Here is a 24,673-nt window from a genome sequence, read left to right on the forward strand (position 1 = left end):
AGTGTTTATTGATAAGCGTTAGAGCACCAAAGCTTGGCAAAGCCAGTTCTAACAAACCTGGCATTTGCCATCCCCTTTATCCCTGTCGTTAATCCCCTCTCTCGTTTCCCTAAGAAATAGGAGACAATAGTTTACGGGGTCGAGGTGCCCCAAGGTCAGCAACAGATAGTGATAGAGAACCACCTGGCTTCCTGCCCCCACGAGGTAATGGAAATAACTCTGTTTCTCATGGGACCAGTGTGTCAGGGGAAAGTCTAGTTATCTACAAAATGTGTGAAGCCATAAAGCCAAGGTCAATGAAAGAGTTCCCCAGATGGCAATGGTAACATATAGCAGACTGGTTACATATATCTTGTAGCAGCATTGATTAAGTGTTGCAAGCAGTTACTTTGAGGTAAGAGTGCATCTCAATCACAGCCCCCCTGATGCCACACCCCTTTTTCTCTGTAGGATCTTGGGCAGATTACTAATAGGTCTCTTGTTGCCATGATAGCCATCGGAGACCCGCTGGCTCAGGGGCATAATGAAAGCCTGTTGCTGGGGAGCAGACAGCAGAGGAGGGCTTTTGTCTGGGAGCTCAGCTTGTGGTCTTCTCCGGGGCATTGGTGTGGCCTCCACAAGGTGCTGCGCTAGATGGAGCATTGGTCTGGTCCAGCAGGGCTTGTCTTCTGTTCTTCTGGTTCAGAGAGAAAAAGGATCATCTGGTTTGGTTCTGGCCTGTCTCAGATTATCCAACCCAGCTAGGGAAGTGAAAGGAGATGCTCTTCCTTGCAGTGTTGGGAACATATGCCCCATATGTCCCGAACCAATTTGCTGGTGATCCCTGGCCCCTCCATGATGCGGCTAGCCTCCACCCGAGCCAGAGCCTTCACAACTCTGGCCCCTGCCTGGTGGAACGCTCTCCCTCCAGCTGTGCGGGCCCTGCGGGATCTCAATGAGTTCCACCGGGCCTGCAAGACCGAGGAGCTTCGTCAGACGCTTTGGGGAATAAGCTGTTAGACCCCCCCCCCCCGTTAACATCTGTGGATCCTGCCGTCCCTCCCCTCTTTTAGGGGATTAGTTAGTAGGTCACCAACTGTTGTACATTTGTTGTACTTCGGTACCAATATGCTGCTTTAATGGGGTTTTAATGGTTTTAATGTGTATAGAGCCATTTCTTTATGATTTATTTAATTACCTTTGAGGTTTATTGATTTTATTCTGCGCTCTATTTATATGTTCATGTTCACCGCTCTGAGCCCTCCGGGTGATTTATATAAATGAACAGACTTGATATAGATGAATGAGCGAGCGAGCGAACAACCGAGATAGATAAAATGTAGCTGACTGCTTCGTTTCTTCCAGATGGCGAAGATCTGTATAAACGCCCCCTGACCTTGGAGGATTTGATCTGCTACAGTTTCCAGGTGGCCAAAGGCATGGAGTTCCTGGCCTCAAGAAAAGTGAGTAGGCTGAGTGGCTTCTACCTTACGGGTTGTGCTTTTCCCACATAGCCATGCGATTGTCTTCCACGGGGCCTGTGCTGATTTCGCTGCTCCTTGTCTCGAGGGCCATGCTTTATTCATCAGCTTTTGAAATGTTTTCCTGTGATATTTCAGTGGGCCTTTCCCCACTTACCTTAAGCCCCACGCTACTTGAGGAGAGTAGCGTGGGGTCCCCCAGCACTCCCCACGACAGGGGCAGCGACAGCACAGCCGCCCCGACACTGCCGCTGTTGTGCCCCCTCAGCACACAGCATCCCAGGTGCTCTTGCAAAGGGCGCCTTTTGATGACCCCGCGCAGAGCCCGGGATCGTGGGGAAGCCCGGGTGCGCACCTGGGAGGCCGCACGCTGAGAGTGGCGTGCAGCATAGGGGGGGATCAGGGTGAGTGGGGAAACGCCCAGTGAAGCTGCCGAGAGACAAAAGCTCAGCCCTCATGGTCTGGATGAGGGTTCCCAACCTCTTTGAGCCTTTGGTTGTAGTTTGGTGGACACAGCTACAAAAATGGTGTCACCGGAGGTAGAGCCAACTGCACCACGGCTACTGCAGGAGGTGGAGCCAGACACAAAGTGGATGCTGAGGCTTGCCTTCACTTGCACAGTGAAGATCCCTGCACTGTGGTGGTAGCTCTGCACAAATGTTTTAAAAAATCTGCACAGCCAATCAAATCTCCAGTGACCAATCAGAAGGCTTGCTGGTCAAAAGCTCCACCTGGCCCTGCCCACTTCCTAAGAAAAGTCAGTCTGTCTCCTCTCTCTGACTTTAAGATTTGGGGGTCATATTTCATTAGCAAAATGCAGTGCTTTCAAATATGAAACAGGCTTTGGTGTTATGAAGAAATATGTATAGACAGCCTAATTAACAACAGATTTCTCTCTTATTTGAAAGAAGAACTGAAGATCCCAGAGGCACCCTAGAGCCGTGGTGGCGAACCTTTGGCACTCCAGATGTTATGGACTACAATTCCCATCAGCCCCTGCCAGCATGGCCAATTGGCCATGCTGGCAGGGGCTGATGGGAATTGTAGTCCATAACATCTGGAGTGCCAAAGGTTCGCCACCACTGCCCTAGAGGCTAAGTATCACTGCAGTTCACTCACCCACCCACCCACCCACCCACACAACTTTGTGGTGGTTAGAGATCTCCTGGGGCGACAACTGATTTCCAGGGACAGAGATCAGTTCCCATGGAGAAGGGCCATTTTGGAAGGTGAGCGCTGTGCATTGAAGCCCCTCGGCAAACCCCACCTTTCTCAGGCTCCATCTTCAAAATATCAAGGTATTCCCCAGCACAGAGCTGGCAACACACACACACTGAACTGTTGTCTCTGGGCCCCACCCCATGAGCCTCTGGCTACTCTCTCTCCTCCTGCGCACACACACACACACACACTCAGCCTGGCGTGCCTCGCAGGGTTGTTGTGAGGAAAAGTGAAGGAGAGGAGAACAAACCTTCTTTGGGTCCCCACTGTGAAGAAAGGTGGGGTACAGACGAAGTAAATAAATGTTCACACTCTTTGTGGGGGGGGGTGTGTGAAAGCAGCTGGACAGCTCTCTGTGAAATGTGAAAGGTCCTCCTCTGATTGGTTAATGTGTACCTAACGGAGGGACTGGATGCCCAATCACAATTAAGGTGTCAACCAATCCCTGTGGGAGCACTCCCATGCGTGGGGGAGCTGCACAAAGAGATGTGCGGGGGTATTATTACTCTGCTTTTATAATCTTGTTGCATTTATTTTATCAATGGTTTTATTTACAATCACAATCACAATAACCTTTATCGGCATCAGGTATCAGACAGTGGTTATACACTATTATTAAATTATTAGATTTAAAATCATATGTAACATCTATGGATTTTGCCCTCCAACTTGACAGTTATCAATGGTTTTATTTATTTATACCCTGCTTTTCCCACCTTCCCTTAGAACAGTGATGGCGAACCTATGGCACGGGTGCCAGCGGTGGCACTCGGAGCCCTCTCTGTGGGCACGCGCAAACAGAGTTCATCATGTGGGGAGCAGAAAATCACCACCCCCCCACACACACACACACGCATCTGCTAGGGCTGGCCTGGGCCACTGGAACACAATGTGCATTTTTTCCCACAGTGAGCAGGGGTTCTGGCTGTACTCGCTGGTGGGCCTAATTGTGCCTGTGGCCCGGTGGCGCTGCTGCTGCCTGAGGGTGGGGGGGGGCGCATGAGGAGGCAGAGATGCCAGTAGAGGCACAGAGCGGTCGCTGCACAGGATTTGCTGGAGGCTAGGAGCAGGCTGGCCCCCTGCTTGAGCAGGTCAGGGGCCGGAGGAAGAGGGAGCCAAACCGGGTTGGCACTGCCCTTTATGCAAATAAGTGGGGCTTCACGTAGCTGCAGTTTGGGGCACTTTTCGGGTCTCAAAAAAGGTTTCCAAGCGCCATTTCCACCTTCGCACTTGTGAAGCTGCAAACAAAAATCAAACAAAACCATATAAATCCTACTCCCTGTAGTCCTTCAAATGCCCTGGGGAGCAGCATCGCAGAGTTTTTTTTAAAAGGAGGTACTTTCCTTACCTTTCTGGAAGCCTCTTCCTCAAAGCTGGAGCTGCTGCAGAGAGGGGGGGGGCAGCCCTCAGCAGGAGCGCAAAGAAAAGAAACTGGCCTGATAAACACTAGGAGGGAAACAGTAGTTCAAATATGTGAGTCCCAGGAATAAGCAGACTTTAAAATGAGCTTGAGAAAAGAACTTTTGTAAAAACTTCTGTAAATGCCTCGTCTCTGACAATGAGCGATTTCCCACTGGCGATTAATCCTGGGATAGTCACCCAAAATATCCAGGTTTCCTCGTGATCTCCCCACTGCCGAACTGTGGAACACAGATCAGTCCCATTTCTGGTGCCCCCTTTAATAATGAGAATTTCCTGGACCTTGCTTTCAGTATATGCATACTTTTTTGAAAAAAAACACCTGCTCCAATGGAAGCAAATAGGATATGGGGGCTTAGCACATGCCGGAGTGGGTCCCATGGCACTTTGGCCCCACATGAACTATAAAACTTCACTGCTCAAACCTTGGGTAGTATCATCACTGGAGGGAGGAGGGTCTCCTAAAGATACTCTGAAATTCCTTTGGTGCTGCCCCTAGGCTTAGCACGAATTGCACTCCCTGGACAGCCAGCCAATCCCCAAGGGGCAGGGCCCTAGACGTCTCTCAACTAGAAACCTGCTGCAGTGAGGATGTTGAAACCTGGATGAAAAGGTGCCGATTCTTTTGAAACTTGGTTGTATCCAGATTAAATTTTCAGTGGGAATTCGGCCCTCAACTGGGCTGTGGCATTCCATATGAGTTACAGTTTCTGAGTTGTTTTCAATGGCAGTCCCTTATAGTGTAGGCTACAGCAGTCCAACCATGAGATCACAAAACCACGGCTCGTTTTCTGGCCAGGTTGGCTGCATCTGCCCAGTAGGAACAGCTGGCACTTCCTGACTCGGGTTTCTAACAATCATCCAGGAAAACTGACTGATTCCTTCTGTCCTTGTGTTTTCTTCTAGTGCATTCATAGGGATTTGGCAGCCAGGAACATCCTACTGTCTGAAAACAACGTGGTGAAGATTTGTGACTTTGGACTGGCAAGAGATATTTACAAAGATCCCGACTATGTGCGGAAAGGCGACGTAAGTGCAAGAAGCTGAGCGCCGTGACGTACAACGTGGCTCTGGGGGTATTCCTGATGATATCCACCACCCTCACCCACTAGAATAGGAAGCATTTTAATTTACTGCCTCTGTTTCATAGGCCAGACTTCCGCTGAAGTGGATGGCTCCAGAGGCTATCTTCGACAAAATTTACACCACCCAGAGCGATGTGTGGTCTTTTGGTGTGCTGCTGTGGGAAATATTTTCTCTAGGTAAGGTTGCATTTGCCTTTATTTTAGACTGAATTTTAGGGTAACAAACTCTGCAAACAAAGGGGGTCACTTGACTGCTTGTGATACACTTCAGCCTCTCCACTGCCCAGAAGTGCGGCCCAGCAGTATGAGAACCAGCACTTACAAGCAATTTGGAGGGGGGGGGGGTTGTCATCTGCATGCATGATAATATTTGCTGGGTGACTTCTTATTCCTAGAATAACTCCTCCTAAAACGCTGACCCTCAGAAAAATAAAACACCCACAAGACCGCGTGTTGGCTGAAGACCCCAGCAACGAAATGTAGGAGCGGTTTGCATGCTATTTTGGCAAGACACGGGCAGAAGAGATGTTTTCCCTGATGCAAGCCACAGCGGGAAAATATTTACCTTCTGTTCGTGTCTGTGTGAATTCCAGATTGCGGAACATTTTGGAAGAGTGAACCACTGTGCCTTTGCTTTCTGACAGAAGATAAGCTGTTGCTTCCCAGAATGCTTACACTGAACTCAATCCTGTTTATAAGCAGTGCTGTTCTAAGCAATTACACCTTTCCTAGCACATTGACTTCAACAGACTTAAAAAGGTGTGTGTGTGTATTATTATTGTGTGTCGACAGTGCGATAAGGCATGCAGTGCAAGGCATAAAGTGCGTCGTCGCAGAAGCAGGCGCTGCATGTCGCGTCTTGTACATAGGATTACTCTAAATTTGCACAGGGTTTCCTGAATTCCCAGTTTGACCTACGGGGCTTCCAACAACCACTTTATTACCACCATCTATTCTCTTCTTCTTTCATCCCCCTTTACAGGGAGGCTGTGTAAGACTTCTGTGGAACTCTAAAGCTTGCACACTAATTTATGACTTCTGGTTGATCCTAATGAAGGAATTATGTTCTTGTTGAAATTTGGATTTTTGTATGGGTTCAGAGATTCTATTTCCAGTTTTTATCTGGGCAGAATTCAGCAAATATTTGCTGTTAATAAAATCAAGACCAAATCCCAAAGGGAAAAAAAGGACATTTGAGATTGTTTTTGAATAGGTCATACCATTGGTAGAACCGTCCTCTGTAGAGACAAGCACTCATTGTTGCTTTTTAAAGAAGCAAAGTGGCTTTCTTCCTTAGCGGTGGATCCCTCAATTAGTTTAGAGCAGGGCTTGTTACACTTTTTTATCTTTGGAGGAAAAAATCAAAGTACAACATCCTTGGCTGCTCTAACCTTTTGTACGCTTCGAAGGGGATTCTGGGTGGTCGCGTGTTTTTTTGGGACACACAGTCAATTATATCGCATGGGGCTCGCCAGGTCTGTTTTCCATTGGAAACTTGCACGCACTGAGGAACCGCCCCAGCAAAAGTCAAAGCAATTTGGTGGGGGAGGGGAGGGGGTTGCTTCAAGAAATGGCCTGGGAGGAAAAGGTTAGAGAGTCTCTCTGCCCCCAATACACCTTTGTTTCTCTCGGAAGAAAATGCAAACTCGGGTGGCTTGCATTTGCAAAATTGACTTTAAAAGGAATATAGAGGGAAAATGTACTGTACGGTTTGGCTTGCTGACTGTCAGAGCATGAGTTCAACATATATAAACTGGCCTTTATGCTTTCTGCGCATCTGTCCTAAGCCACCCCCACCCCCTACCAGTTTTATGGCAATTCTCCTTTATCCTCTCCCCTGGCCACATCTGACTACAATCATTGGGGCGCCAAAGAGATAATGGAATAGAACCTTGTGTTTAAAATAGGAAGAGTTTTACCAATTCAGAAGGAATTTTATTGTGAGTGTAGGATGCCTAATTTTGAAATTGTATTATTATGTGATTGATGTTGGAAACCACCCAAGACCTGACAAGTCGGGGGAGGGCGGGGTATAAATTGAATACAATAAATAATAAATCAGTCCCCAGTCAGAGGGGAAGATTTGGGAGGACTATCAAGCAGCTGTGGCGTAGTGGCTAAGAGCAGTGGCTAAGAGCAGGTGCACTCTTATCTGGAGGAACCAGGTTTGATTCCCAGCTCTGCCGCTTGAGTTGTGGAGAGGTAGCTTATCAAACGGGGAATTCAGATTAGCCTGTACACTCTCCACACATGCCAGCTGGGTGACTCCTTGGGCTGAATCACAGATTCTCTAGGAGCTCCTCCTTGGCTCCCACCTACCTCACAGGGTGTTTGTTGTGAGGGGGAAGGGCAAGTGAGATTGTAAGGCCTTTTGAGTCTCCTATAGGGAGAGAAAGGGGGATATAAATCCAAACTCCTCTTCTCTCTCTCTCTTCTTCTCTCTCTCTTCTTCTTCTTCTTCTTCTTCTTCTTCTTCTTCTTCTTCTTCTTCTTCTTCTTCTTCTTCTTCTTCTTCTTCTGAGGAAGTTTGTCCAACTGATTTTCTCAACCAGCCTACTTCCATAATAATAATGGTTTCTCATTTGAGACTAGCAATAAAGTCCATTGTGCAAAAAAATACAGTGGGCTTTAGAAAACTAATCCTCCCAGGGCAAAAGACACGGACGGAACGTTTCTACAGGAAATGGTGCCTGGTACAAACAATGAAATTGTGCCCCTCCAACATCCTAGTTTTGCCAAGGAGGGGCAGCAGAGTGCCTGTGAAGATGGGGGGAGCCCAAGCAGTGAAAAAAAATACAACAGGCTCCTATGAAGTGGGAAACGACAGGTGGGGACTGGAAAGGACTTTATTGCCCAACTTTTTCTTCTGTTCCCTCCCCCTTTTCTCTCTGCCGCTCATTTGCCATCTGGTCACCCCTTTCTCTTAATAGCCTGATATTTTTGGGTGCAGCTACTCCCTAATTCTTTTTTTTCAGCCCCCCTAAATGGCACTTTTCTTGCCCCACGACCCTCCAGCTCTGTTTTTAATTTTTCTGCCCTAGTACCTAGCTCTCCCTCCCCGGACCCCCCAGCTCTCTTGGTCTGCCCACTTATTCCATCTCTCTCTTTCTCTCTTCCTACCTCCACTTTCTCTTCTCTATTTTTCTGCCACCCTTACTGCAGCTTTCATTCTGGACACCCACCCTAGGTCCCTCTTTCTCTTTCTGCCTCTTCATGGTACCAATTTCTTTTTGCCCCTACTCCAACCCTCTCTTCCTCTCTCCCTGCCCCCCAGCCTAATTCTTGGTAGAGTCATAGAGTTGGAAGAGACCACAAGGGTCATCGTCCAACCCCTTGCCATGCAGGAAGACACAATCAAAGCACTCCTGACAGATGGCCCTTGTGGTCTCTTCCAACTCTTTAAGCCTCTGCTTAAAAGTCGTCTCTACAAACTTTTAAAGGCTCTGCTTAAAAACCCCCAGAGGAGGAGACTCCATCACCCTCCGAGGCCGTGTCTTCCACTGTCGAACATCAGGAAGTTCTTCCTAATGTTTACTTGGAATTTCTTTTCCTGCACCTTGAATCCATTATTCCTTGTCCTGGTCTCTGGAGTAGCAGAAAACAGGCTTGCTCCATTTTCAAGGTGACGTTGCCTGGAGTGCTCTGGGTGGGCCAGGTGAGGCCTCTCCCCACACAGCCCTGCTCTCACCACCTCAGGGCGTGGCAAAGCCTTCCCCCTCCCAACTCAAACAGCCTGGGGCAGGGTGGCCTGTTCAGTCCAGGACACTGGTGCCAGGCTCGCTGCTGGCTTCCTTGAGAGTTGGCCCAGGCAAGAGTTGGGACAGTTGTGCAAGGACCCCTACTGAATAATTGATTCAGGCAAGGAACATGACAACCCTGCAAGGACCCCAGTGCTTTAAAAAAAAGTGGTACTGGCTGAATAAGGAGGATTCTGGGAGTTGTAGTCCAGTCAGCCTTTCTGTATATGAGAAATGGTACCTTGACAATACCCTTGACTACACCTCCCAGAATCCTTTGCTTTTTCTGGTTCATCAGGATCACACTGGTCAATTATATAGTAAGATGGAGATGGAAAACTGGCATCTTTGCAGACTTCTCCATACAGCTACAATATTATTAGCTTTTGCTAAACCTCAGACCCCTAAGACCAGTGTCCCACAAGAACTGAGCATGCTCTGTAGATCATAACGCAGAATCCTCTGCAGTCCTCAGCACCTTCTCAACAGACACAATATGTTTCCTGAAGGCAGAAAACTTGCCCAAGATCAGGCTGACCAGACGTCCCAGTTTTGGCGGGACAGTCCCGCCTTCAAACAATTTGTCCTGCGTCCTGTGGGTTATTTCAATTGTCCCGATTTTTGGGAGGCTGCTGCACTTGCCTTCTGGGGCGCAGGCAAGTGCGATGCGGTAGCCTCCAGCAGCGCGGCTGCTACAGCTGGGAGCACGGCAACTTCATGGAACTTCGTTTCCAGCCCTATGACAGGCGAGCTTGTGAAACGGCAGACACGTCCCTGCAAGGTCAGGAGGGTTCTCATGGCCGTGCTGCATGCTGCTGACATGCCACCCCCGCTCCGGTTTACAAAGGTGACCATCTGGTCACCTTACCCAAGATGTGAATTTTCTTCTTTTTCTGAAGTACTACTTAAGTGACACAGCTAGTGTATGTTGCACCTGAACAACAACTAGCTGGACAGGTACAGGGAATCAGTAGCTCAGCCCAGAGGAGAAGGATTTCATCCCACAAACTGATTCTAATTCAATGCAGCCCCAAAGTGGTAACTGGCAGAATTCATCTCTCCAGCTTTTTCATAGAGCAGCTTTCGTTTAAATTAATAACATTCCATGCAAATATATCTTTTCCCCACGGACTGCATGAGCTGCCAGAATGGCTTTCATTTAGGAAGCTTCTTCTCCAAATCAAACTGCTCAACAGAGACAATGGAGTGTTCTTTCAGCAAAGGAATGCGTGAGATTGCACGGAGGGCTGGCCTGTGGACAACTTCCGATACCCTGATGATGACACAGGATTAGAAGCCCCATTCCCCAGTTTATGGCCCTGTTTCAAAAGCAGCTCATTCTCCCAGAGACAGATTTTTCAGGAGGTTCATCCAGGCTCACCCTCGGTCTGGCACCAGCACATCTTCAGCGCACATGCGGAATATTTAACTAATCAGCTGTACCAGCCAGAGAACTCACATCACTGAGAGGCAGGACACTACAAGGCGCATTTTGGCTCCTTTCCACGATTGTCACTTTGGTAGGTGCCCACCAGTCCAATAATGAAAAATAAAATATGTGGAGAATAGCCAATTATTTAAGTCCCAGGTCAGGTCAGTTTTAAGAAGCAAGCCTTTATTGGCATAGACAACAGTACAACAATAATAAAAACGGATTAAAAAGCATATACAATACAGGAAATAAATGTTAGGTCGAAGGAAATCTACTGGCGTTTGGTAATTTCCAGGAGAAAGTCTGCCACTATCATATAGAGAGAAGGATCAGGTTTGATTTACAGGGAAATCCCTTCATGGGCTACTGCACTAGAGGACCATTGGTAGCCAAGCTCCAATGGACCAATGGCACTGCTGCCATTTTGTGGGGTGAGATGCAAGGTGAACCAATGCCCACTGTTGGAGCCATGGAGTTCAGGATCCCCAAAGTCCTGGATAATGGGGGGCCTCCCCCTTCCCCCCAGGATAGGTGGGCCCTGGCCAGATGACAGGCTCCCTTCCCCTCTCCCCCTCACTAACCCTCCTCCCCGGGTGGGTCATGACCAGATGATGGCCCCCTCCCCCCATGGTGAGTAGGCCACAACAAAATGCCAGGCCCCACCTCTTCCCCCCAGGGTTGATGGACCATGACCATATGAAAGGCCCTCTCCTCCCTTCTTTTGAATACTATTAGTACGGAAAGCATGAAAGAACTCACACGAAGGAGAGATGCTGGGCTTTGAAGAGCCACCTCCTCAAATTTCAAGGCCATCTATCTGATCTGACTCTTGATCCCAGGACCGTTTCTTTCACTCCCCTGGTTGGACTCAGCCTGTTCAGGCTCTAGCTGGTGGCTGGTGGTCAAGGGAGAGAAGGTATGGCCAGGCAAGCCCACGCCTCCCCCAGTCAATTGGATTCATGGCTCATTTTGCTTCCAGCTGCCAACGGCCTGCAGAACGGCAGCCCACCAGGGATTTTCCAGCAAGCTAAAGAGCCTGCATAATACAAAGAGGCAGAGTTTAAGTCAGCCAGTCTTCTCAGAGCCACAGAATATATTGGTGTAAACAAGTGAGGCCTGGGGTTACAGCATGCACACAGCCATGTATCCAGCTATGATCGGGGCCTGATGCAGACATTATGCTGCTGGCACATCTGCAAACTGTGGTTTGCAAAACTGGGTGGTGGCCTCAGGAAACGATGCGCCTTTGTTCCCTCTCCTACACCTACTACGAAGCCAAATTCCTCTGCCTTCCACTCTTGGCCTGAAATTCATGGCTAGTGCTTGCTAACTCTAAATAATACTAATCAAGTCCCCCCCCCAAGACACACACACACACCACACACACACACACACACACACACACACACACACACACACACACACACACACACACACACACACACACGCACGCACTCTGTAGCTTTCTTGTAAATCCATTTCCCAAAACCCAAATCCATGGCATTGAGACCAAGGAAACTCTAGGAATTAGCATCTGTAAACCTTAACATTAATATGTTTAAAGCCAACCAAAGGAAGGATTTGATGGGGAGGGAATTCTTATCCAAGAAGAACAGGGATAAAGTCCCTGAGAACACTTTATTTATATCCTCTATTTCTGATTACATTCCTATTGTGAATGATATAATATAGCCAAAGAGTATTTCTCAGCTCCCCTGTCACTATCAAGGGAGAGGATTCTTTGCATCACATAGGTCAAGGGACCAAGCCCAGGTTATCCAACTCAGTTTTAAAGAAGGGTTATTTGTGGGGTGACGGTATTACTGTGTTCCCACTCACTGTGTTGTGTTGCTGTGTTGCTCAACTCAACTCCCCAGGGCCGAGTGCAAGCTGAAATGCCAGAATTGAACAAAAACAGGAAATAAAGGAGGAATGTGATATGATGTAAAGTGTACAGAGATGCCTTGAAACCAGGACTCCAATTCAGATCCCAACTCCTGTCATTTAAGCAAAGAGCATGGACGAATGTAAGTTATTCAAATTCCTTCTATCAAACTTCAAGGGATGCCAGTTTATTATTTTTTTTTTTTAAAGAGTTACCCAGTCAGCCATCTATATTGTCAGGATGAAGTTGGGATCAAAGAGAAACTTGTAAAGAGTTGAGAATCCATTCCCTTATGCTTTCTATGCAAAGTGTGTAGCTATGAAGGCATATTTTTTTGAAGAAGGGATGTGGGAAATAAACTGCAAAAAGGGAGGGAGGGGGGGGGGGAGGGGTAAATTGACCCAATGGAAAAGTTCAAATCCCAGTACGGTTGTGCTTTTAGTAGGGTCAACAAGAATGTCCTAAAGATAGCAATAAAGCTTTTAAGGCTGGGCAACATGCAAAAGACAAAACAGAAGAAATGATAAAGGAAGTGAAAAATGTGTTTCTGCAGCAGTTTGCGAATTGCAACAATGGAGCAAAGGATGTGTGATGCAGAACTCATGAAGGACAACCAGGCTAGGCACAAAAAGACCTCAGGTTGTCTGGCCTTCTCTGGGACCCAAATGTATTAGCAGCTCTCCCTTTGAAGAGATAAGCATCCGTTAAATCTCCATCCTATGCTTAGCAGAATATGGTGTGTACTTCCATGGCTGCATGTTCTGCCAAAGAGTTTGATTTCCTGGCCTCCCCATTTCTGCTTGTAGCACCTAGAAGTAAATGCCCCCTCAAGTCCACTTTTTTCCTAAAGTAGAGGCAACCCCCCAAAGCACAGTGCAGCATCAAGGAGCATTACTATCAGGCCAGAAGTGGCCATGTGTAGAGAAGGGGTACAGTGGAAATTTGTGCTTCCGTGGTTGGAAATCCTGTCTGGCTCCCAGCTGTCACATCGAGAGCTTGGTTTTTACGCTTCAGAGGGAAACCAGAGGGAAGCCATGGTGGTCTGCAGCAGAAGTGTGAGAAGTGTTAGGCAGAAGTTCCTGGCAGTTAAGTGCTTCCCCGGTGGAACAGGCGTTCTTGGGCTCTCCTTCTTTGGAGTCTAGATGGCCATCTGACAGCCAGGCTGATTCTGTGAACTTGGGCAGATCATGACGGGGAGGGCAGGAAGGGTCGTGCCAGTGCTTGGCACTCACGGGCCTTTCTTACATGCCCAGGGGAATGCTAATTGCCACTTGGGGGTCAGGAAGCAAATTTCCCAGACCAGATTACCCAGGGATCATGCGGGGGGGGGGTCCCTATATCCTGGGAAGCAGGGGTCACTGAGGATATGGACGGAGGTATTTGTGAATTTCCTGCATTGTGCAGGGGGGTTGGCCTAGATGACCCAGGAAGTCCCTTCCAACTCTATGTTTCTATGTTCTGAGAGAAAATAGTTACTGTCCAGAGACCCTTAAGACTGTGTTTCCCTTCAGCTGCTTGCTGGTTGAGTCCAGGAGGTAGGCGTGTCTCAGCCTCTGGACTGGCAACCTCTCCCTACAGCCACACAAGGAGCAATCCTTCCCCTTGCCCTTGGCAGCTGAGAAGAAACAGCTTGGTCTGGAGTTGATCAGCCAGGTGGAAGTTCTGGAGACCAACAAGATTTTCAAGGCATGAGCATTTGAGGGTCAAAGCTCCCGAGGAGTATTGTGCCCCCCAGAATCGTGTTGGTCTCTAAAGCGTTCCTGACTTTGGAGAAATAGGGCCTCTTTCCCCAAAGTAGAGAGATGATCCTGCCCTCCCCCCCACCCCACCCCACCCCCTGCCACAACAGCACACATTTTGTGCTTGGTCCCACAATCCTCTTAATGCCATAGCACTCCCCTTCCTGCAAACTGAGTGCCCACAGGTGCAACCCCAGGACCTCTGCTGTAAATTTTTAGCATTTCTGTTACATCTTTATTTATACAACATATTGGCAACCTTCCCCAAGGCAGTGTACAAGTACCAAATTGATTCAGACAAAACCATTAAGGACTTAAACACAATCCTGCTAGGTCAGCCCAAATGTGGTTTGTTTCCCAGCAAGTAGGTGTTCAGAAGTAGACTGTCTCTGAAGAGGAGCGCTCCGTATAGTCATCTGGGCACGTACTTGCTGAAAGAGTTAAGCCTTCCATGAATTTGTTGGACCCCTTTTGAAACTATTTGGCTCCTCATCATTTCCTGTGACTCCAATTTCCACAAGGTGATTGCAGAATTATTGTTAAAAGATCACTGAGGAACGGCTGTGTACAAAAGCAGTTTTGGATTTAGAAGGCCTGAATGAGATGGTCTTCACTGTCCACATGCAATTAAGAGGGCTTTAATGACTTCCAGGTGATGGAGCAGTCATTTTGGGCTGCTCTAAGATTTTGCCTCATGTGGTCCATGGGCCAAATGAGGCCTACTATTTTAAGGTGACCAAATGGTCACCTTCGCAAACCGAGACGGGCGGGCGGGCGGGTGGCTGCACTGCCTTGCGCCCCAGAAGGCAGTGCGGCAGCCTTCCAAAACCCAGGACATTTGAAAAAACCCGTGGGACGCGGGACAAGTTGTTTCAAGGTGGGACTGTCCCGCCAAAAGCGGGACGTCTGGTCAGCCTATACCAGGGGTAGGGAACCTGCGGCTCTCCAGATGTTCAGGAACTACAATTCCCATCAGCCTCTGTCAGCATGGCCAATTGGCCATGCTGGTAGGGGCTGATGGGAATTGTAGTTCCTGAACATCTGGAGAGCCGCAGGTTCCCTACCCCTGGCCTATACTATTTGCCAGATTTGATGGAGCACTAGTTATAGCCCTAAAAACAGCCCCCTGTGCTCTGTGGAAAGGTGAGAAGTCACCCTGACCCTGACCTGCTTCTCAGCAACTCTTCCTCAGAGGGAGGCCCTGCTGTGTCCCATCCCTGAGGACACATTTGTGCAAGCACTTCTGTGGGATCGCTAACTTCGGGTTGGGAAACTCCTGGAGACGTTGAGGTCCTGGGATTGCACCTGGAAGCACTCAAGTTTACAGGAAGGGGGGTGCTCTGGCATAAGAGGACTGTGGGACCAAGCCTGAGGAGGGTGGGATGGGGTTATAGGATTGTCAGGCCCCTCCTGGCGGGGGGTGGAGTTGCCACCTCCAGGTTAGGAAACTCCTGGAAATTTTAAGGTGAAGGCTGGGGAGGGCAGGTGCCTCAGTGGGGTGTATCCAGTGCCACAGAATCCACCCTCCAAAGCATCCCTTTTCTCCAGAGGAACTGATATCTCTGTTGCCTGGAGATGAGCTGTAATTCCGGGGGTTGCCTAGGTCCCACCATGGCAGGGTCTAAGGCAGAGGTGGCCAACCTCTGGCGCTCCAGGTGTTCATGGACTCCAATTCCCATCAGCCCCTGCCAGCGTGGCCAATTGGAATCCATCTGCCAAAGCAGCCACTCCCCCCACTTCTCTGTCACCCGGAGACCAGCTGTGATCCCAGGAGGTCTCCATGCTCCATTCAGGGGCTCTAGCTGCCTCCTGCTGCCACTCCACTGGGCTCCATGCAGAAGAAAACAGGAGGCAAACCTTAAAGCAGAGCCTGGGAGAGTCATGTCTCTCCTAATGAAGCGCACAAACTTTCTTCTCGGGTGCGGGCTCTGCTTTCTCGAGGAAATCAAAGTCCATGAGAGCGCTGCTCCGTGTACTTCTCTTGCCCTGACAGTTGTGTGATTTATTTGTGCACAACAAGTTTCCTTGTCATAGTAAGTCAGATGTCCTTAGAGGAGGCAAAGCCCCGCAGGGTCTCTCTAGAGAACAAGGTGTGCGTTGGAAGGCTGCTTTGCTCTGCATTTTACATCCTGTCCATTCGGCTTATCTGTTTATCCCTCAACATTTCAAGAAGCAAGTGTTTGAGCTGCTTTGCGGAGGGTGTGTGTGTGTGTGTGTGTGAGAGAGAGAGAGAGAGAGAGAGAGAGAGAGAACGCGTGCACACACACGCTCCTGAATGAGCATTTTGAGGAGCTGGGGTTAGAAAAGGCACCCCCTCCTACTATTTTCACTTTGTTCCAACGCTGCAAGGGAAAGCGGGCATTTGTTCACCTTCAGTGCGTGGCCAACCGCGGGGATCCGAATCAACCACTTTCCTGCCCCCCTGTGCAGGATTTCATAAGATTTTTTTTCTTTGTCTGTGGCTTTTGAATTTGATGGAAAATCTACTTCACATGTGTACTGCATGTCCTTATGCACGTGGCCCGTGCCCACTGTCGCACTGCATCATTGGTTCTGTGTTTGCAGCATAAACAAGACTTCACACTTTTTGCAAAATAAGTATTATTGTGTTTATTGATTCATTTGCAAAGCACCTAAAATACACAAAGGACAGGGAAGAATGGATGGCAGCAAAATGTCATGGTTTATGAACCCGTGCAGACAACTGAAGCAATGTGTGTATTTGTAAAGTGAGCAAATAAGTAATTTCTCACTTTGTGTGTGTACAAAGAGAAATGGTTGGAAGTTGGTGGAAACTGTGTGTATTCCATGAAGGCTTCTTTCCTTGCCCTTAGAAGAACTCTGAATTTTGTATTGTCGAAGGCTTTCACGGCCGGAATCACTGGGGTGCTGTGTGGTTTCCGGGCTGTATGGCCGTGTTCTAGCAGCATTCTCTCCTGACATTTCGCCTGCATCTGTGGCTCTGAAGATGCCAGCCACAGATGCCATCCTTTGAAGATGCCAGCTACAGATGCAGGCGAAACGTCAGGAGAGAATGCTGCTAGAACACGGCCATACACCCTGGAAACCACACAGCACCCCACTCTGAATTTTGCTCCAAATTCCCCTTTGGGTAGAATTCTGTGGCAACCCAAAGAGCAAACTAGTTAGGCTCATGGACTGTTCAGTGATCAGAGTGCGATGATCACTGACTTCCTCAAAATGCCCATCCAGGTACACAGAATTGGGATTTCGGGCATATTCATTCTGGTGCAGTCTGGTCTACAACGTTGTTGAGCCTGCCGGCACCTTGAGACTTTTGAGAGGGAGTGGTGGGTGTCACCCCAAGATGTCTGCTGGAGGAGGCGTGGCTATCTATAGTTAGGTTGGATGTGTGGTCCAGCCACTGGGAGAACAGCCTAGAGCTGTGATGGCAAACCTATGGCACGGGTGCCAGAGGTGGCACTCAGAGTCCTCTCTGTGGGCACGCACAGAGTTCATCATGTGGGGGGGGAAATCACCCCCCCCCCATACACATCTAGGCTGGCCTGGGCCGCTGGGCTCAATTATTAGCATTAAACCTAAGACCTAGTTTTGGGGAAGCAGTGTAGGTCACCCTGTTAAGTGCTGTTAAACCCCACTGATTTTCATGCAAAGAACTGAAGCACGATCCTTTACCTGGGAGTAAGCTCGGTTGCTGGCAATGTGCCTTCCTTCTGAGTCAACCCTCCTAGGGTCATGATTCACCCATTCGAAGAGTTGCACGGTTGCTTCAAAGCAAAGCCACCGACTATCACCAAGCTTACTCCCGAGTAACGCACGCCTCGGAGCCAACCATTTTTCCTAAACTAAAACCTCAGTATTCAGGTTAAATTGCCGGGTTGGCACTTTGTGATAAATAAGTGGGTTTTGGGTTGCAGTTTGGGCACTCGGCCTCGAAAAGGTTCACCACCACTGGCCTAGAGAAGGAGGCGGGTGGGTTTTCACTCTTGAAGACGTAGCTTCCCTCTTGCAACAGCCCAGCTCCCTGGGTTCTACAACTGGAACAGGGTTTTCTAACATGATGTTTGTGTCACTGAGGTGCTCAGCAGCTCTGGAGCCCAGAGGCCTACTCCCTTTATGAAAAGTTCAGCAGGCACCAGTGATGCCCACAGGCATGACATTGGGGGACCCGGCCGGGCAGCATTCCAGCGACGGTGGATTTCTTCTTTCTCGCTGCCTGTCCTCTTCCTGTGCAAGAGGAGAAGGCGAAACTTGGGGTGCCTGATGTGTCACCCAGTATGTGTATGTGTCTGCAGGGGCTTCTCCGTACCCAGGGGTGCAGATTGATGAGGACTTCTGTCGACGCCTCAAAGAAGGAACCCGGATGAGATCGCCAGAATATTCAACTCCAGAAATGTAAGAGTTTCCCCCCCTCCATCTCTGTCACATGGACTGTTACGTTGACCATCTGGCAGGTGGAATTTATTAAACAGATTCCTTAGGGAATGTACATTTTGCTCACAGCCTCTCTGGATATTAATGTGCTATTAAGAAGCCCTCCGTCTGTTCCTTCCTCCTCCATCAATTCCGCAGTCCATCTCCCTCGATGGATTTCTGACTTCTTGCTTCTACTCCCTGTGGAGGTTGGTTGCCCTGGCCTTCACCCTTCTCCACTGGTGGGTTCTCCACTTGCCGGGTTGAAAGCCCTTTGCTTGCCCAGGACATGACAACCAAGCAGCGACAAAGACATTAGATTCATCATTTACCAGTCAACTTAAAAAAAAAAGAATTTAAAAGAGTAAGTTGGATACAACTCTTTTTAAAAGTCGAAGAATCAACAAGGACAAAGTTGTGTGTCTGTATGTGCCACCCAGTTGTGGCAACTGCACCAAGGGGCTGTCAAGGCATATGAGAAGCAGAGGTGGTTTGCCGTTGCTTCCGTCTGTTGTACCAGCCCCTCTCCAGGTCTTATGAGATTGAGCTGTACTGCACCACTTCACATCCCAAGAGTAGCTATACTGTGTTAAAATGTCAGTAATGGCGCTGTAATAGTTTCAATGTATTTATTTATTTAAATTGATAACCCGCCCTCCCTGTGGGGCTCAGAGCGGTGAACAACACAGAAGATAAAAACAATAAAATCAACATATTGTCGAAGGCTTTCACAGCCGGAATCACTGGGGTGCTGTGTGGTTTCCGGGCTGTATGGCCGTGTTCTAGCAGCATTCTCTCCTGACGTTTCGCCTGCATCTGTGGCTGGCATCTTCAAAGGATCTGATAGTAGGAATGGAAAGCAAGTGGAGTCAGACTACACAGAGAAGCCATTGAAATTCACAAGCACATGGACAACTTCAACCGGAAGGAAGAAACCATGAAAATGAACAGAATTTGGCTGCCAGTGTTGAAAAACTCTAGAATCAAGACAGTGACAAATCAGCTCCACACAAACACAGGACAACTATAGACAATATCAATCAAAGGAAACAAAGACCAGGATACTTCTATTCAGATCCATTCACCTATTGACCTTGCTATCTTCATTGTTACTCCCAGGCTACAGACTTCTTTGTGACTCACATACCAGGCTACTCTATTCAGAGGGCCTCACCTTTTGACCTCACAGTATATATACTCCACTTGCTTTCCATTCCTACTATCAGATCCTCTGAAGATGCCAGCCACAGATGCAGGCGAAACGTCAGGAAAGAATGCTGCTAGAACACAGCCATACAGCCCGGAAACCACACAGCACCCCAATAAAATCACCCATAAAATGCAATAAATAAGGAAACAATATTTAAGTTCAGAAATAATTTTTCAGTACGGTCAACTCAACCAGCCATTTGACTTTTGCAAGGGGAGAATTTGGTGACCAGCTTTTTATTGACCTCCTTTCATGCCATGATTATAAGACAGTTTAGGTTTCCCAGAATGTGGTGTGTGTTGCCTTTGCTCATCTTGGACCACTTCTGAAGCCCGGTGGAAATGCAGAGTGGATTTGCTCGAGTGGTTGCAGGTGAGAGTCAGCAAATAAGAGTCCAGTAGCAATTCTGGACAATGTCAAGCCTTTAAAATGTATTAATTTATACAGACAATCCACATCTACTGACAAACAGAATCCTGGAGAGGAGCAACATTTGGGATGGTTGAAAGCATGCTTCTTCTCTGCCCACAGCTACCAGACGATGTTGGATTGCTGGCACGGAGCTCCAACAGAGAGACCCACCTTCACAGAACTGGTGGAGCGCTTGGGAGACCTCCTGCAGGCAAATGTGCAACAGGTATGGAAAGAATGCCTGTCTGTGCAGAAATGATTTCTGTAGCCCTGTGCTAACAGTTAGGAAATTAGTTTATCACAAACGCCGCCTAGGGAAATGGATGTGTATGTAAAAGTCTACTATGCATTTAGAGAAGATCATATTTCACAAATCCAGTTTCATCTGCCTTTAACAAGGAAAAATGCCTTGTTGAATAATGTTTGAAGGCCTCATTCACCCCATGGAGGAACAACGGCTTGTTATCATACAAATACTTTGAATTAGTTTTCAGTGTCCCAGAGAGGGAATATTGAATTTCTCTTCTGCACTTAATTTCATCACAGAGATCGGGATGCATGCAGTGCACTAAGCTCACCATGGCATTGAGGAACTCAAAATGAAAGGTTTTATGATTCACAGAGTCAATTATATAATTGTCTGTTCCATTATGGCCTAATCAACTTTTTCTATCCGCATTTGGGACAGAGAGGTTATATAACCCTCCATATTCAGGTTTCTCCGCTCGCATTCCACTTGGTGAAACAAATAAATCAGTGAAGCTCCGCTGAAGGAGACTTAAGTTGCCATGAAGAATAATTTGTGGGATTCCTAATATAGCCCAAGGGGGTAGAAAGAAGGAAGAATGATGAGGAGGAGACAGGACAAGTAACTGTAGACTCAGGAGGGGGAGAATGACCAGTGTTTCTCAGGGATAAAGCCAGGAGCTGTCCCTTCAACAGTTGGGATTTACTTCTGAGAATTCATAGGGTTTTTTTTTGGAGGGGCTCTACTAGATTCTATAGCATTAATTAGAAATGAAAGAAAATGAAATGGGAAAAGTTATTGAATATTTCAGTCTGTGAAATTCACCAGGCTGTTGGGTGCTGTGTCTGTAGCTCAGGGTTCCGCAACAGCTGTGGAGCACACTGACCGGGCAGGAACTGAGCACAGCTAGATGTGAAGAGATGCTGCCAGCACACACCGAGGAAGACGATGATCTCCTTAGGACTTAGCAGAGGGGGCAAATGAGAGGAAGTCACAAACCGCTTGGTAGGAGGATCAGTGAGACCCCTTCTGTCTGCCGCCAGGAATGCCTGCAGAACCTGGAGGGTTGGGGTTGAGAATGGGGGCTGCTTTGGAGAGCCACCCCCCACTCCTCCTCCTCCTCCTCCTCCTGCTGCTGCTGCTGCTGCTGCTGGTGGTGGGGGGGGGGTGGTGGTGGAGGAGGAGGAGTTTGGATTTACATCTCACCTTTCTCTCCTGTAAGGAGACTCAGGGTGGCTCACAAGCTCCTTTCCCTTCGTCCCCCCACAACAGGCACCTTGTGAGGTAGGTGGGGCTGAGAGAGTTCTGAGAGAACTGTGACTAGCCCTCGGTCACCCTGCAGGAATGCAGGAGTGCAGAAACACATGTGGTTCACCAGATAAGCCTCTGCCACTCAGGTGGAGGTGTGGGGAATCAAATGCAGTTCTCCAGATTAGAATCCACGTACTCTTAACCACTACACCATGCTGGAGAGGAGGAAAGCAAAGAATCTCTGACACTATCCAAGAGAGGGGGCAGGAATGAACTGTGGCACCCAGGGAATGACTGTTGAACCCGGGTTGTGTCCTTGGAAACACTGGAGGCAAGTTGTTCATCATCAGTAACCAGTCCATAGGTTTTTGTGCCCCAGCAAGTCCGGACATGGAGATGTGTCTTCTGAGTGTAGAGATTATATTCCCCGCTGAAGTGGGTGGGTGCATCTTTGGATGCAGCCCCATCCAGGACCACCAGTGCTGGCGCACAGCCAGAGCTGGATCGGAGCCTGTGGCCCAGTCATAACCACAAGGATACCTGCGAGTGCCAGCCTCTACCATAATGCAAGCCCCCCTCTCTGAAACTATCAGACAGGGCTCTACCAGAAGGAATTCCAACAGAGGATGTAAAAATCTTGGTGACGTCAGAGCCTCTCATCACAGAAGCAGCAGCAGGTGGGGAATCGGAAATGGAAACAAGGTGTGAACTCCAGATGGGATCAGCTGTGAATGTTCCCAGCAGCATTCAGTCTGAGTCCCTCCTGCCATGTCTCCTGCCGAGGGCGCAGCCCCGCCCACCTCACAGGGTGTTTGTTGTGGGGGGAGGAAGGGAAAGGAGATTGTCAGCTCCTTTGAGTCTCCTTACAGGAGAGAAAGGGGGGATATAAATCCAAACTCTTCTTCTTTTCTGAAGAGGCAACTTTCACTGGCGCCTCTTTGGAAGACCCAGCCTTTCACTTGTTTTATTTATTGGAAGTGTTTACTGGCTGCCTTTGTTCCTCGTGGAGCTCAAGGTAGCTTACAATTTAAACACGATACATAAAATAAAGTACATAAAATATATAAAACCATTTTTTTAAAATCGCAATGCAAGCCTGCTTAAATCAAATGCAGTCCTAAATAAAACCATCTGCTGCCTCCTGAAGATCAGAAGTGAAGAAGAAGAAGAAGAAGAAGAAGAAGAAGAAGAAGAAGAAGAAGAAGAAGAAGAAGAAGAAGAAGAAGAAGAAGAAGAAGAGGAGGAGGAGGAGGAGGAGGAGGAGGAGGAGAGGAGGTTGATTTATATATCCCCCCCTTTCCTGCCTGCAGGAGACTCAAAGGCTTACATCTCCTTAGTCTCTTCCCCTCACAACACCCTGTGAGGTGGGTGGGGCTGAGAGAGCTCCGAGAAGCTGTGACTACCCCAAGGTCACCCAGCTGGCGTGTGTGGGAGTGCCTAGGCTAATCTGAATTCCCCAGATAAGCCTCCACAGCTCAGGCGGCAGAACTGGGAATCAAACCCGGTTCCTCCAGATTAGATACACGAGCTCTTAACCTCCTACACCACTGAAGGTCAAAAAAAGCCAGGCAAACCTGGGGAGGGGTGTCGTTCCATAATCACGGGGAGGCCGAGAGCGTTCTAAGGTCAACTTTTGCCTTGACCATGAATTCACTATGCAGTCCTAGGAAGAGGCAGAGGGGAAGCTGGGCAAAGCTATGAATACGAAGCAGTTTTGCGAAGCAGTTCACAACCATGTAACTGGCAGATGAAATGTTACCTAACGGCTCCTGGCGAGCGTGAGGTGTGGGCAGGCTACTAAAACTGGACCCAGCAGAAATTGATGGCCATGAAAGTTGTAAGAACTACAAACTTTTTCATCTCTTCTTTTCTGCCTTATTTTGAAATGTACAGGATGGGAAAGATTATATCCCCCTGAACATCACGTTGTGCCCGGATGGCGGCTCCAACCCTAAGATCTGCATCCTGGAAGAGAAGCTGAGCAACTGCATCAATCGCTGGAGCGCCCTGGAAGCCAGGTGAGGGCTGGCCTTGGGGGGAGGAGCTGCTGCTGCCGCCGGGCCCGGGGGTGAGTGGGGGGGGGGGGCTGAGTCTTGTTTTGAAACAGTTCTGTGTCATACAAAAAGCTTACCTCGTTCATGTTGCCTGTTCTTGTGCTGATTTGAGCACCTCACGTGGCTCCCCTCAGCGATGTGCTTCCGATACGGAGCGCAACAACGTGTTGAGCTTTTCGTCTCCATGGCAGCAGCACTCGGTAAGGGGGTTGGCTGGGCAGGGGCTACTCTGAGTCTGACATGGAGGCTCCCCGGAGATTCTTGGAGGAAGGGCTGGATAAAAATGTTCTAAGCAGAGAGATAGCCAGAGAAAGACCCCGCACGGCCTGAGGTGGTTCTATGCCAGCCGGCCCCTCTGGATCCTGTCCCATTCTGCACCCTTATTAATGTAGGTAGGGCTGATTGGAAAGTTAACAGTACAGGAGCATCTAGAGCAGATCAGTCCCTTCCAGCCAGTATTGCCTACTCAGAGGTCCCTTCCGCACACGCAAAATAATGCGTTTTCAAACTACTTTCACAACTGTTTGCAAGTGGATTTTGCTATTCCGCACAGCTTCAAAGAGCACTGAAAGCCGTTTGAAAGTGCATTATTCTGCATGTGCGGAATGAACCAGAGTAGTCGTGGCTCTCCAGGGTCTCAGCCTGAAATCTTTCACGTCGGCTTCTGCCAGACCCTTTAACTGGAGATGTCAGGAACCGAACCTGGGATCCTCTGCCAAGCCAAGGAGATTGTCTACCTCTGTGTGACAGTCCCTCCTCCACCCAGCATCAGTGTATCCACAGCGAACACAGCCATTTTGAGAAGTGCTGAGCCAACCCAGGGAAACGTCAGGCACGATCCTTGCTTCACACTGCATGGCTGGATTTGGTGGGTCATGGAAGGCTGTTTTAAAATCTCCATCCTCTCTCTGCCGTGGACCCTCAGGTGGCTGAGACAAGCAGTGCTCTTCCCAGGGGTGCTGTGTGGTTTCCGGGCTGTATGGCCATGTTCTAGCAGCATTCTCTCCTGACGTTTCGCCTGCATCTGTGGCTGGCATCTTCAGATCAGATGCCAGCCACAGATGCAGGGGAAACGTCAGGAGAGAATGCTGCTAGAACACGGCCATACAGCCCAGAAACCACACAGC

The 24,673-nt window shown here is 48.7% G+C and overlaps 1 protein-coding gene across 2 annotated transcripts in view; it reads left to right on the plus strand.

The window, feature by feature from the left end:
- Window positions 1–24,673, plus strand: part of LOC125442741 (vascular endothelial growth factor receptor kdr-like) — a 264,688-nt gene that overhangs the window by 215,309 nt on the left and 24,706 nt on the right. For both annotated transcript variants that reach the window (XM_048514384.1, XM_048514385.1), the window contains exons 22-27: window positions 1,345–1,442; window positions 5,007–5,129; window positions 5,251–5,362; window positions 18,256–18,355; window positions 20,115–20,220; window positions 23,386–23,510. In XM_048514384.1, coding sequence (XP_048370341.1) covers window positions 1,345–1,442; window positions 5,007–5,129; window positions 5,251–5,362; window positions 18,256–18,355; window positions 20,115–20,220; window positions 23,386–23,510 — 664 coding nt within the window. The remainder of the gene's footprint in view (window positions 1–1,344; window positions 1,443–5,006; window positions 5,130–5,250; window positions 5,363–18,255; window positions 18,356–20,114; window positions 20,221–23,385; window positions 23,511–24,673) is intronic.

This window comes from Sphaerodactylus townsendi, linkage group LG13 (assembly GCF_021028975.2).
Source record: "Sphaerodactylus townsendi isolate TG3544 linkage group LG13, MPM_Stown_v2.3, whole genome shotgun sequence".
In the NCBI taxonomy this organism is placed as follows: domain Eukaryota; kingdom Metazoa; phylum Chordata; class Lepidosauria; order Squamata; family Sphaerodactylidae; genus Sphaerodactylus; species Sphaerodactylus townsendi.